The following is a 15,639-nucleotide window of genomic DNA, read 5'->3' as shown; positions in this document are numbered from 1 at the left end:
CATAACGCTATATAGATCGTCTTCCTGGTTCAACAATTACATCTTCAGAATGTTTTACGGAACTAAGGTGTTGTGTCTGCTAAAAAGAATGTTCAATATTATGTAGTACTTGTTGAGAAAAACTATTTTGCCTATTCAAACAGGATAATATTTTTTTATTGGGCTTTACGTCACATAGACACAGTAGAGGTCATATCGCGACGTTCCAGCTTTACTGGTTGAGGAAGACCTCAGGTGCCCCTCCGTGCATTATTTTAGGCACGAACGGGTACCTGAGAGACATGATAATAATCCCACGTCTTGAGTCCCTGAATTATTTTTCGATTTACCAGCCAATTTTTAGTCATGGCCTTTGAGCTAAACTTAGCAAAATTAAAAATACATCATACAAATGATAGTCTTTCAATTGATAGATTCCGAGGAAAGGGTAGCAATTGAAATCAGCAAAAACTGATTTGGTAGCTTATGCGTAAATGCATGATACTGTTGCAGCTTAGATAAAGGAAAATTTCTATAGAAAACCTGTGACACCCTGATCCAAATACTGTCTGCATAACAGTAACAATTTTTAATATTTTGCTACATTTTAAAGAGTTTCGACCCTTTTCAAGGGGGTTAATCCATGCGCGCGCATCCTTAAAGTTTTGATACCGCGAACACTTCATCGGCCGGTATTTCGAAGAACTAGAACTCCGCGAGTCGGATGTGTCGCCTTGTGAACAATGTATTTTAGGAGAAATGGCCAGAACAAAAATGAAATATGAAAAATAACAAAGGGCAATAACTAAAAAATAATAAGTGCAGAGCAGCAGTTTCTGTGCACTGCCCTTCTTATCAATAAGATCTATCATTCTATGATGTTTCAAGTCCATAGCTTTCATACTTGAGGAGAAATGACCAGGACAAAAATAAAGTAAGAAAATCAACAATGGGCAATGACTCAAAAATATGAAATGCAGAGTATTATGCACTGCACTTTTACTTAATGAGATCTATCATCCTATGAAGTTTCAAGTCCATAATTTTTATACTTTCGGAGAAATGGCCTGGACGAAAATTAAGTATGAAAATTAACAAAGGGCCATAACTCAAAAATTAAGAAATGCAGAGTACCGATTCTTATGCACTGCACTTCTTCTTAATGAGATCTATCATCCTATGAAGTTTCAAGTCCATAGCTTTTATACTTAAGGAGAAATGGCCCGGACAAAATTAAAGTATGACAATAAACAAAGGGCAATAACTCAAAAAATAAGAAATGCAGAGTACCAGTTCTTGTGCACTGCACTTTTTCTTAATGAGACCTATCATCCTATGAAGTTTCAAGTCCATGGCTTTTATACATTAGGAGAAATGGCCCGGACAAAAATTAAGTATGAAAATTAACAAAGGGCAATAACTAAAAAATTACGAAGTGTAGAGTACTAGTTAGTGTGCACTGTACTTCTTCTTAATGAGGTCTATCATCCTATGAAGTTTCAAGTCCATAGCTTTTTTAGTGAAAGAGAAATGGCCCGGACAAAATTAAAGTATGAAAATTAACAAAGGGCAATAACTCAAAAAATAAGAATTGCAGAGTACCAGTTCTTGTGCACTGCACTTTTTCTTAATGAGACCTATCATCCTATGAAGTTTCAAGTCCATGGCTTTTATACATTAGGAGAAATGGCCCGGACAAAAATTAAGTATGAAAATTAACAAAGGGCAATAACTAAAATATTACGAAGTGCAGAGTACTAGTTCTTGTGCACTGCACTTCTTCTTAATGAGATCTATCATCCTATGAAGTTTCAAGTCCATAGCTTTTTTAGTGAAAGGGAAATGGCCCGGACAAAATTAAAGTATGAAAATTAACAAAGGGCAATAACTCAAAAAATAAGAATTGCAGAGTACCGGTCCTTGTGCACTGCACTCCGGGTTATTGAAAGAAGCATGCATACCAAGTTTGAAGTCAATCAGACTTATAGTGACTGAGTTATGCTCCGGACAAGCTTTAGGGGACGCCGACGCCGACAACGACGCCAACAACGACACAGACGCCGCCGCCGCCGCCGACAAAAGTAACCCCTATATGTCACCTTTTCAAGGCGACACAAAAACGAGTGGTGTGAAGAAATTAGAAATGGTATGAATTTAATTTGTTTTTGCAAAGAAGATGTCCTGACTTTTAGTTTTTATATACAAAATGTCTTGAATTAACTCTTTCCTGTTTTGTCAGTATTTCGCGTTGAATGCGATTTTGATTCTGGATAGTGCGTACACCCGGCGTTGAAATGTTACAGAAAATGAGCAAATATCGATTAAACTGGCCGTTTTAAACGGCTGGAAGTTATTCTGTTGCAGAATCCTTTTCAAAAATATATTTTCAACCTTCGTTCCAATTCATTTGTACTCAAAACGTATTTAAACTCACTATTTACAGAAAACAGAGATTATGATATTGCGTACACTCTAAAAAAATCCAGATACTGCGTACACATAACTATGCAATTGATAGAAAGTAGGTATGTGAAGTTGGCTTGTACATTGTACATCGTAGTTCAGCTTGTAATTCCCCAATTACAAGCTAGTAGTTGGGTATTCAGCTTGTAGTTCGGACCAGATACATCAGGATACGTTAAATTTGAATTACGAGCTAGTAGTTGGGTATTCATCTTGTAGTTCTGACCAAATACATCAGCATACATAATATTTGAATTAAGGGCTAGTAGTTGGGTATTCAGCTTGTAGTTCGGACTAAATACACCAGCATACATAATATTTGAATTAGAAGCTAGTAGTTGGGTATTCAGCTTGTAGTTCGGACTAAATACACCAGCATACATAATATTTGAATTACAAGCTAGTAGTTGGGTATTCAGCTTGTAGTTCGGAAAAAATACATCAGCATACATAATATTTGAATTACAAGCTAGTAGTTGGGTATTCAGCTTGTAGTTGAAGGTTGAAAATATATTTTTGAAAAAGATTCTACAACAGAATAACTTCCAGCCGTTTAAAACGGCCAGTTTAATCGATATTTGCTCATTTTCTGTAACATTGCAACGCCGGGTGTACGCACTATTAAGAATCAAAATCGCATTCAACGCGAAATACTGACAAAACAGAAAAGAGTTACTTCAAGACATTTTGTTTATAAAAACTAGAAGTAAGGACATCTTCTTTGCAAAACAAATTAAATTCATACCCTTTCTGATTTCTTCACACCACTCGTTTTTCTTCGAAATACCGGCCGTTGAAGTGTTCGCGGTATCAGAACTTTAAGGATGCGCGCGCATGGATTAACCCCCTGGTTTTTCAAGTTCCATAAAATCAATCATCCCCGGGAGATGCTTTGGTAGTTTAGCGCGGAGGAAGGTAGTTTAGTACTGGTGTAACTCTCCAGGAACGATGGTTAGGAAACTACCTGCCTATATGACTAAAATACTGTTGTGAAAAGGCGTTAAATGAAACAAACAAACAAACAATCATCAATCGCAATTACCTGGTTATGAAATAAATCAGTATCAGACAGTATGTCAATGTATATAAGTATTCACATACTTCATATACTGGTTATCCCTGGCGTCTGGCGACGTCTGGGATTGCTAAATAAGTTTCAGTTCCACAAATTTATATCTTATATAAATGCTTTTCAATCTTTTTTTCGAACTTGTTTCTGCGTTTTGAACTTTGACCGTAGTCACCAGTAGAGTGCATTTTACTTCATACTTGACGATGAATCATTTGAGTGTGTTAAAATTGCACTTTTGTAGTTAAGTTAAGTTAGTTTTTCTGTTGCAGTCCACTGACGTAATGAAACAGGCATGATATTCATAAACTTTCAAAAGTATATAATTGAATGGAGTAATGAAATTTTTAAACATGCGTATAAAGAAATATCAATATTATTTTTCAAAAACCTTAATTGTTATTTTTCCAAAACATAAATTTGTTATTATATATAGATTTCATTATACTTTTCAAAGATGAGCCTCGTTTGATACTCGATATAACTGTTAAAAGAGCGTATCTTGGGGATTCTTTTATAGTTTTAATGAATAAACCTCATTTTGTTATTTCACATAAATCTGTAAGAAAGGCCACCCATGTTTTTCTTCTGGTCTTTTTACTTACCCTTTTCTTGATTTTACACTTTTTGCACAAAATTTACATTTTCACTGTCTATTTCAAAAATACAAAAACAAGTATTCGTGTCTTCATACGGACATTGGAATAAATTATCACGTGCACACTTAAACACAATACACGCAAATCGACGACGTACGTATTAGACATTGCCGACGTAAACTTTCTACAATAGATTTACGATCACTTTATATTGCAGTGTCTCGTAAAAAGTAAGTAAAAGAGTAATTTTGAGCTAGGGACTAGTTCCCGGATTCCTTGTATCTTATAGCTGTCTCTAGAGTCTGCTCAGGTAAGGACCCTACTGGAAATAAGTGCTTGCACTTTTGACCGCCCGGTCTAAAGAAAATCAATCAATCAATCAAAACTTTATCACACTATCATAATTATCAAAGTATACTACCAGTGCGTGCTCATGTCAATATTTTACATTTGTAGGGAGAATAAAATTTATCCTCTTGATTTTATCCCGTTCCATAAAATACAACTGTTTTTTTACGTTTCCGATTATCTCCCAGTTCTAGAAGAGAGAAAATAGCTATTATTACGTATTGCTGCATCAATATGCTATTGTTTTATTTTGAACTTTCTTCAAACTCATGTGATCAACAACAAGTTAGGATTTCTATTAACCATGACTATATTTAGTTTGTTTTCCTTGCATATAATTTACTAAACTGTCTTTGGGGTACGCTGTCATTAATAAAGTGGGTCAATGAGATTTATATATGCTACTGTTCACGACTATATAAAATACTTGGATAAAATGAAATAGATGTTGTTCCTTTTGTTTTAGCTTGAAATGGAACTTATACAACAAATAAAAAAGTTACAGCCGCAAAACCGAAAGCAGCCAATTCACCAAAGACAAGAAATAAATTTGTTGATTCAAGGTCCGGTGTCAGCAGGAAAATCTAGTTTTATCAATTCTGTTCTAAGCTATAAGTGTTCTTCAAGAATCACTAAAGCCGGTGCAGGTAGTTGCTCAGATTCATATACAAAATGTGTAAGTTTTATTATAATTTTACAAAATAATGTAGTAACGTTTTTTAACCATAATTAGAGTTGCTATATTCCCTTTCAAAAAAGGGTTATATTATTTTGCACATGTTGGTTGGTAGAGAACAGTTAAAACTTTGGATAATAATCCTCATCGAGTATAATATCATATGCTCCGATAAAAACCATTTTAACACAGTCTCATCTCCATATGATGGTCACCCACATTAAGTGATACGCCCTAGTTGGTTTAAGGTACTCAAAGGTGAAAGTCAAGGTAGAAGTGACTTTAAATGCGAAAAACCATTGCCTTTAAAATACCAGAAAACCGTTTGACAAATAGCCTTAAAAGATATATTCATAGGTGATCACCTTTATTGTGAATACCACTTTGGTTTTTGATTGCCATTGCTTGAAGAACCTGGTCACACTGCCCTTGATTGTGAAAATCGTTCCCGCATAATAACTAAACAACCATTCGAAACACAATCCTTTAACTTCATAGATCACATTGTTTCAGATGAAGACTCTTCATTTTTATTACTGGTATGGTAAGGTCAAGGAAACTGTGGCTTGGAATGTAACATTTGTTTCCGTTTGGAAACAAAAAACCTCCAAACTTAAAAAAACGCTTATCCAATTTTGAAGAAGACCTCTATTGTTTTTTAACACAGATGTAAGAAGGTCGCATTGACCTTATATGTAAATATATTTTCTGACCAATAACACACTAATCTGTGAGACCTTATGCCCTCAGACTTAATAGGTGCAATGGCCTTGGCAAGTGCATAACAATTTTTGCTTAACGGGAAGCAAAGTCACAGGACAAGGTCACTTTAAAATGGTTTTGGACAATAACTCACCAACCGAATTGGCATTGGAGCTCAAACTTCAGGCACGCATTTATATTGTTTTGTAGATTTCCCCTATGATTTTGCTTGCTTTATTTCCAAATTGTTGATGTTAACTTCTCATAATGACACCAAAAAAACTAAAAAAATTTTACTTGGACTAGTAAATTAATGATAAAACTTTTAAAGATAAAGGTAATACCTGAAAAAATATTATAATCAATACATCAAACTATAAAAGTCTCGTTTAATTGTTAAAATGTTATAAGAATGACCCTTTCAATTTAACTCACGCCCAAAGCACATGTCTTAGCGAAACTAATTTTCAAATTTTAACAGCGTCCATCTGTCTGTCTTCTGGTATGTACCAGGGACGGTCAAAAAATATCCGGACTTTTGACTCGTTTTCAAACACCATTTAACATTTAAAAAAAATCTTTCTACTCTTTTTCAAAGTATTCTCCACCTACGTCTACGCAGCTTTTGCCATCTTTGTGGGAGCTTTTGTATTCCCGCTGTGAATCATGACGTAGACCTATATTTTAGGTACTGTATAACAGCAGACATCAAAGCCGCCCTGGTCTTATATTTCTTTCCAGCAAGCAATTTTTTCAGTTCTGGAAACAAATAAAAGTCACAGGGGGCAAGGTCTGGGCTATAAGGAGGGTGAGACAACAATTGCCATTTGTAAGAGTTGATAACCTCCACTATAGCTGCGGCGGTATGGGAGGGGACGTTATCGTGAAGAAGGAGGACAATTTTCTGTGCTAACCTGGGACGCATTTGCTTCAGCTTTTCTCTGAGATTTTTCAGAATTACTTCAGAATAGTACTTGGCGGTGACAGTTTGACCTTTTGGCATGAAATGAGTAAGTATCATTCCTCGTGAATCCCAAAAGACAACAAGCATGACTTTGCCAGCCGAAGGAGACATCTTAAACTTTTTAGGAGGTGGGGAACCAGCTCGTTTCCACTACTTTGACTGAGCTTTTGTCTCAGGTTCGGAATAATCAACCCACATCTCATCTTCAGTGATAATGCGGTTCAAAAACTTATCTCCTTCACGATTAAAACGACTTTAATGTTCTTTTGCATTGGTTACCCTGGTTGCCTTTTGATCTGCGGACAGCTGTCCAGGCACCCAACTGGCACTTACCTTGCTCTTGCCTACTTGTTCGTGTAAAATCTTGTGTGCCGATGCCTTACCGATGCTAAACTTTTTGGCTACCTCCTCCAAAGTTACTCGACGATTTTTGTTGACAAAAGCTTTAACATGTGCTACCATTGTTGGGGTCACCGCCTCAGCTGGCCGCCCAGTCCTAGGCTTGTCACAAACACTTGTTCTACCTTCACGAAACTGAGAAACCCGGTTGTAGAAGGTTGAACGTGATACACATTTATCAGAAAATCTTTTTTTAAGCCTCTGAAAGATGTGGCAGGGCTTTTCACCTTCTGCAACCAGAAACTTTATTACAGAGCGTTGTTCCTCTAACAAAGAGTCCATGATAGACGAAACACCTATCATATATCAGATGGCAAAATACTGTGTATACACAACTATCATTGAAAATAAACTGACCACGTTATTGGCGAATGAATGTAGTTTTCACCAATATATAATGTGTGTATATAGCTGCACGTGGAAAGAGAGGAACATGAAAAGTCCGGATATTTTCTGACCGTCCCTCGTATATTCTGAACCAATGGACTATTTTTTTGAACTACGGATTTTATTTTATTAACAAGGTCAGATATTACCAAAATATGAAATTTTATATTCTTGTTGATACGTTTTTCGAATATAAAACATATAATTAAGATGTACTACAGAAAAAAATACCCGCTTTCTGCAGGAGGAAAAAATAACAGTCTTATCAGACATTTGTCAGAATAACATAAAATAGTATGTTTAAAGTACTTTTTAAAAAATTTCCGGGATGGACAGCACAGTTATGATGATTTCAAGGTCAGTTTGAATACTGTTTGCCTGGAGTCAAAAACTAGGTCACACAAACGGAATATGAAAAAAAAACTTGTTAACGTTAATGTTCGAAAACTACAATGTTCGGAGCTTTTCAATTGACATAAAACATTGCCAAGTAGACCTTTTTAAAACTGCATTAATTATGCATCTAGGGTCAACATGCTTCCACCCTTGTGGTCATTTGAATATAGAAGGATATTTAAACGACGGGTCTCAATTGAATGATACAGAGATTGTTAAGCATTTCGGAGAGAAGGCTTGTCTTTTCACATGATGTATGGTGTAACTGAATTCTATATCACGTAATAAAAACCACATGTAGTGAATTTTTAAAAAGAACACTTTTTTTCCATAAAAACACTTATAAGATTTACAGGAATGATTATGTTTTTTTTTATATTTTATGTCCCAAAAGGGCGGCAAAAAAAATCGCACCGTCTGTCTGTCTGTTTATGCGTCCCAAAGTTTCAAAACATTCGTGTCCCGATTGTAACTTTGTCATGCATGGAAGGATTTTCAAATAACTTAGCATAATTTTAAACTATATCAAGACAAAGTATCGCTTCTAAGAACCACGTCCCTACCTCAAAGGTCAAGGTCACAATTACAATTTGAAGATTCACATTCTAATAATAAGAATTAAAATGCAAATGCATTCGTGTCCGGACTGTAACTTTGTTTTTCATAGAAGGATTTGTAAATAACCTAGCATATATATCTATCACATCCAGACTATATGGCGCGCCGAAAAACCCATGTCCCTACCTCCAAGGCCAAGATCATACTTACAGTTTGAAGGTACATATTTTCACATGATGAGCTTAAAGGTACACATTCGGGTAACTATTTCATGCATTTAAGGATTTTTAAATAACTTGACACAGATGCTTTCGTCCCGCTCGTCCGCCGTAGATTCCAGCCTCTCTCTGCCGGTCGAACCAGTCGCTGGAAGTGGCGCGGAGACAGGGCTCGAACGGGCCCGCACGTCCCGCTCCGCGTCCTCCTTCACCGGAGGGCGGCCTTCCGTGCGGCGTCGTCGCTAGCCAAGCGTAAGAGAGCAGCGAAGGATGGGCCAGCTAGCCCGCCCTAGCCGAAACCGGAGACGGGAGACGGTGACTCCTATCGAGTCAGTCAGATACCCCTCCGATCCAAATTCATCCGACCTCGGAAAGATGTGTCCCATTTAAGAAGCCTTTCTCACTACCGACAATGTCAATCTCACACTTAGAGTTTCAAGGTACACGTTTGTGTCAGGACTGTAATTTTGTAATGCATAGAAAGATTTAAAAATAGCTTGGCACAAATGTCAAAAACATCATGTGTGTCATGATGTTTTGTCACGTCTAAGACTGGAAAGTAACTTGGCAAGCATAGATAGATTTTTATGTAACGTAGCAGAAATGTCCACCACATTAAGATCACGTGCCTTATCCAAGACTCATGTCCTTACCACCAAGATCAAGGTTACTCTTTGAAGCTACTCGTACTCACAAGTATTGTTTGAAAGTATACAATGGTGCCCAGTCTATACTTTATCATGTACGTATGTATCATGTAAAGGACTTTGAAATAACTCTGCATAAATGTCTACCACATCCAGATGACGGTCAGTGTAGAAAGTGGGCTATGAATACAACTTCATTTCAAAGAACAAAATTTAGCAATTAGTTACTTTCTCTTTCTCTTCCATAATAGAATTATGCCACACTAAAGAAACATTTAAAGGGACATTCGACACCTTTTGCATGATAATGTAATTTCTACATACATGGCAAGTTAGTGAAGTATCAATAGATTTATAATTTATATCCCACAAGTTAAATCTTTACTTGAATTTATTTATTTTTCTATGTGTAGAAACTATGCTATAAACTTTTGTACAATGGGCCATCTTTCTAAAAGTTGATCTAAATATAAATCGCATTTCTCTATATTTGCATGTAACGAGTCCAGTGTTTGCAGCTAAATAACTGTAAGGTGAGAAAAACAGAGATGCAATATTGACCTTAGCATCAACTGATAAAGTGCAATATTTTCTATTCATTTACAACATGTTCATTCAGAAAATTCATTTCATGCAATGATTATCTGATTCTTTTTAACATTTTTATAAATAACACTGAAACATAAATAAAATTTGACAGAAAGCTTTAATGGGTATATTATTTGTGGTGTTCAGAATCTTTTACCAAATCTCAAGTAAATTGATATAATAAAACAAGATGATAACACAAATATGGTAAAATTGTGTTCTAAGAAGTATCTACAGAATGATCAAAAGAACAATCCAGAATATTAAATTTTAAATTAATTTTTGAGAGGAAACTAGATGTTTTTGATAATGACACATCTATATATTTTCCACAGCTTGCAGATTATACAGAAGAAGAATTGCCAAAAGGATATCGGATATTTGATTGTATGGGTTTGGAACCAACCGATCGGAAAGGTTTTCATATTAATGATTTTGAGCTCTTAATAGAAGGGCACATCAAAACCGGATACCAGGTTAGTACAATGCTAGTTTAATCAGAAGACAGTACAGACATTTTTGTGCCCCCACTTAGTGGCGGGCATTTAGATTTACCCTTGTCCGTCCATCCGGCCGTTCTCTTTTGTGTCGCACGTAACTCAAAAAGAATTTGACCTAAAGTCATGAAACTTTACGGGAATGTTGATCAGCATGTGTAGTTGCGCACCTGGATATTTTCGTGTGGATTTATTTTGTAGTTTTAGAGTTATTGCCCTTCACTTAGTAAAAATTTGCAATTTTCAACTTGTGTCGCATGTAACTCAAAAAGGATTTGACATAGAGTCATTTAACTTTACGGGTAGGTTGCTCAGCATATGTAGTTGTGCACCTTGGGTTTCGCATGTGGATTTATCCAGTATTTGTAGAGTTATTTCCCTTCATTATGTTGTGTTATTTGTTCCTTGAGTGCTTGAGTTTAAATCAACCAACTAAACATGAAAAATGATCAATATCACTAAATTACAGGAATAATGATCAACATCACTGTAAAACTATGCCCCTGGATTTCTTTCAGTTTTGTTAGAGTTATTGCCATTGACTAACAGAAGTATAAATTTGCAATTTTTAACTTGTTCATGCATAGCTCAAAAAGTATTTGACTTGCAGGCCTGTAATTTACAAGAATGTTGGTCAGCATGTGTACTTATGGACCTTGTGGTTTGCTTGTGGCTTTATTCAGTATTTGTAAAGTTCTTGCCCTTTACTTAGTAAAAGATTTACTTGTGGCATATGTAGTCCAAAAAATATTTAATTTTTGAGTCATTAGATTGACAGAACAGTGGCGTGTGGGGGCACCGTGTCCTATGGACATATTTCTAGTTCTTAAAAGGCAAAGTCAGTCATGGAATGCAGTAGCAATTAATGAGAGCGGCATGATTAACGTCAAAGAATCCGTCTTGCGAAATGATAATGTAAAAACTGTTTGCATGAGTTTTTTTTCTTATAAATGCTGGAAGTCTACACGACAATACAATTTTATTTTCATTTTCTTTAACATGGTCAAAAGATTTAATAGTGGAGATAAAACGCTATTTTTTAAAAAAAAATCTTTTATAACCATAAAATAAGCAACTACCTTGATTTAAAGTGATTACAGCTACAAAATATGTTTGCAATGATTAATACACACTACAAAGCATTTTTTTTTACTTTTATTTTCTTTCCTTTTCATAATATTGTTCCGCAATACTTATGAAACCCTTTTGGGGACATTTGTGACAGCTCTTGTTTATTGATATTTTAGTTCAATCACCTCAGTCCAATCACGAATAGCAACAACAAATTCAGAAAAACACCAAACTTTTGGAACAAAATGCATTGCGTTATCTTTGTTGTCAGTGCTGTATCTATTCAAGCTGGGCTTCAAGCAGAGTACGTTATAAAGATTAATGATATGCAAAAAACACTGAAGGATCAGGGTATGATTTTATTCAAAAATATACAGATACTTCATTGTTGTACTTTGTTTAACTTATGAATCTGTACCTGTCAAAATAAGACGAAACAATACAAATTAATTGTTTAGTTTTTTACGCGTTTTTATTGTTTTTGTCTGAAAACTGTAGATCGCATAAATTATTAATCTATTTTTTGTAAGAGGTACAAGTTAGCATGATCCAGGACAACGTTTAATGCATAATTAACATCCTTCATAGAAGACCAATAAGAAGGCAATACCAATTGTTAATATATTTATCATGCTACAAAAATGGCGCTGATCATTTGTAAGCTTTTTTTATTTTGATAAATTTATTGTGTGTCTGACATGTTGTTTAGATATACCAAGTATCTTGATTTTGACAAAAGTCGATGAACTGTGTGATGAAGTGGAAAAGGACATCACAAAAATGTTTTGGAGCATAAAAGTTCGAGACGCAGTACAAACGGCGAAAGATTTATTCGGGATTGAGGTAGCAAGCGTATATCCGGTAAAGAATTATGTGAAAGATTTGAATATATATACTGAAATGAATATCCCGCTCTTGCTTGCCCTAAAAGGGGCAATGCACGTTGCGGAAGCTAAAATAAATCGTTATAAAGAACGTCTACGGCAGGAAAATGACGAAGATAATAACAATTAAATTTGGTCATTTATATACTGAACTATTGGAAGTGAAAAAGGATTCATATTATATTATCATTGTTTTGTTGAACTTAAGATTGTGGTTCATTACATGTTACTGTTGCCGATTATAATTTTGTCTGTAATTTAAAAAAATGTGTTTTTTTTTAGCTCACCTGAGCTAGCTCATGATAAGCTTTTATGATCGTTGAAAGTCCGTCGTCCGTCCACACTTGCTCGTTCACAAGCTAGCGGTCACATTTTTTGCCTCAATCATCATCAAACGTTGTCAATATGCTTGTCTAGGTAATAGATCGGACAAATTTGAACATGGGTCATCTCGGATGAAAAACTAGGTCACAGGAGCTAAAAATCAAAAAAACTTGTTAACGCTTTAGCGGTCACATTTTTGCCTCAATCATCATCAAACTTTGTCAGGATGCTTGTCTAGGTAATAAGTCAGATGACGTCGAACATGGGTCATCTCAAATGAAAAACTAGGTCACAGGAGCTAAAAATAGAAAAAACCTTGTGAACACTCTCGTGGTCAATTTTTTTACTCAATCATCATCAAAATTGTGTAGGTAATTGCTCCGATGAGATCGGACATGGGTCATCTCGGATGAAAAACAAAGTCACAGGAGCTAAAAAAGGAAAACTCTTGTTAAGACTCCAGTGGCTCCTGCTTTGATCCAGATATCCTGAAAATTGGTCTGAAAGTTGGTTTTGATGATTTCTAGGACAAGTTTGAATATGAGGTTACCTGGGGTCAAAAACAAGAAATCTGGAAACAAAGTGATCCCTCGTAAGCATTAATCACAACAAAATTGCATGAAAATTGCAGACTCTGTTTGATTGAGTATGTACATGGGGGATAATGAATAAGTGCAACATCCCTCACGCCCTCCAGCACCGGCTTCAGCGGTACTCAATCCTTAACACTTAATAGTGCTGGCATTATATAACAACACTGAAGTGAAGTACTGGGCAACTTTTTACAGCTGCCATACAGCACTTGACACCTGCTCGTCTCACCGCCCAAATATAGAAAAACCTTGTTAACACTCTAGTGGTCACATTTTTGACTCAATTGTAATCGAACTTTGCCAGGATGCTTGTCTAGATAATTGCTCGGATGAGTTCTAACAGGGGTGAGAGCCAGGTCACACCGCCCAAATATGGCATAAACATTGTTATCACTCTAGTGGTCCGTTTTACACTCGATTGTCATCAAACTTTGCATGGATGTTTGTCTAAGTTAATGCTCGGATGAGTTACTTTGAACCTGGGTCATCTCGGGTAAAAAAAACTAGGTCACATGAGCTTAAAATAGAAAATCTTTTCAACACTCCAGTGGCTACTGTTTTGTTTCAAATATCATGGATATTGATCTGAAAGTTTATCTTGATAATTTCTAGATCAAGTTCGAATATGGGTCACCTGGGGACAAAAACTAGGTCACACTGCTCAAATATGAAAAAGCCTTGTTAACACTCAAGTGGTCACATTTTTGACTCACCTTGGTCAGGATACTTGTCTAGGTAATTGCTTGGATGATTTCGATGGGTTAGGGCAGCCATACTGGCCCTATTGTTTAATGTACCTTGCGTTGTTTGTTTGGTTTATAAATATATTTGTGTCTTTGTATGCATGTTTGTATGTGTATCAAAATAAACAGGGTTACCCTTTCAGGGCCTCAACAAAAAGAAATTAGTTAATTTGGGATATTTCTTTTCTTTTGCTGAAGCACAAAAATATATTTATGAATGCTTCTACTGCTCCTGTATGCATACTGCGAGCTATTTACATCTACTTAATTATCGATTCACATTTTCTTATAAACATAATCTTTTGGATAAACACTTTTTTGCAAGGCCACTGCCACCATATTTTGTCTTATTTTTCATTTGCATTGGTAATGGATGGAAATCAACAACGGGTTATTATTATAGAAGAAAGGCACACATATTGCTGGTCTCATCAATTCGGGGTATTACATGTATATATTAAACATGTAAATGTATAAAGCGAACAAAATGACTATGCCACAATATATACTGCTATAATCTAATGTAAATATTAGTAGTTTGAATAAAATTAGTTTCTTTTTAAATTTGTTGCTTGTTTTTATAATAATAATGAATCAAATAAGATAGAAGTAGCGTTTCAAATCTGTATGAAAATAATACATACAAATAAATATTCATTTATTTATCATATCAAAATTCAAAATGCTATAATTCCCTCAAAAATGTGAATTGCAAAAGCTGACAATTTGGAGCACTTCAATCTGAGAAACATTAATGAAAAAGACCTGATTTCGTTACATTGCGGTGTTTCCTTTTTTCTAATTTTAAGCTAGGAAGTAAGCATGGGTCGGGCCTAAGAAGTAAGAGTAGGGTAAGCACATACCGCTATTTCACACCAAAACTGAATGTAGTAACATATTACAGTAATGCTTTTGATAGTGCAAACATAATTTTGTGTTGGTTATAGGAAATAAGTCTATAAAAAGAAAATTAGAACAAGAACATTGTTAAAGAATACATAATTATTTAAATGCTTTATTTCAACCAATCATAAAGTTTAACATGTATTCCACAAAATCATCGTCATCATCATTATCATAATCAACAATTTTATTAGCATTACCGCCATAATCAATAAAGGATATATTTTTCAAATAAGCAAAGATATTTTATTAACTACAGGAAGTCGGTTTGTGGCTAAGATAGAATACATGTACATGACCACTCCCTCATTTTAATAAATTCCTTTATTTTTTTATTCAAAATGTTCTTAAAACATCATATTTTATTAAAATAAATGAAAGTTGATCGGTCAACTATCGTTATCTCGACATCGTTTTTCTCGATATTTTGTTATGTCGATGAAATCTTAAAAGTCCCGATTTTCTTCCTTCTTGATCTATAATGGATAAATTTAGTTATCTCGATATTTTTATTTCGATATTTTCAGTATCTCAAAGTAAAGTTGTAGCCCAAAATGTTATTATTACACTTTTATTTTTTGTTTATCTCGACTATCAATTTTTCGTCTGCCCCCGTAGAGAAGTCAAAAAG

At 35.1% G+C, this 15,639-nt stretch overlaps 1 protein-coding gene across 1 annotated transcript in view; it reads left to right on the top strand.

Annotated features, from left to right (window-relative positions):
• Window positions 1–14,550, top strand: part of LOC132717661 (interferon-induced protein 44-like) — a 31,867-nt gene extending 17,317 nt beyond the window's left edge. The window contains exons 3-6 of the mRNA XM_060701183.1: window positions 4,925–5,134; window positions 10,329–10,469; window positions 11,738–11,912; window positions 12,271–14,550. Of these exons, the coding sequence (XP_060557166.1) occupies window positions 4,925–5,134; window positions 10,329–10,469; window positions 11,738–11,912; window positions 12,271–12,575 (831 nt within the window). The 3' untranslated portion in view covers window positions 12,576–14,550. The remainder of the gene's footprint in view (window positions 1–4,924; window positions 5,135–10,328; window positions 10,470–11,737; window positions 11,913–12,270) is intronic.
• Window positions 14,551–15,639: the final 1,089 nt, after the last annotated feature.

Source organism: Ruditapes philippinarum, unplaced genomic scaffold (genome assembly GCF_026571515.1).
Source record: "Ruditapes philippinarum isolate M1 unplaced genomic scaffold, ASM2657151v2 ctg829_1_1_1_1, whole genome shotgun sequence".
NCBI classification, from domain to species: Eukaryota; Metazoa; Mollusca; class Bivalvia; order Venerida; family Veneridae; genus Ruditapes; species Ruditapes philippinarum.
This window is presented reverse-complemented; position numbering and strand designations above follow the sequence as displayed.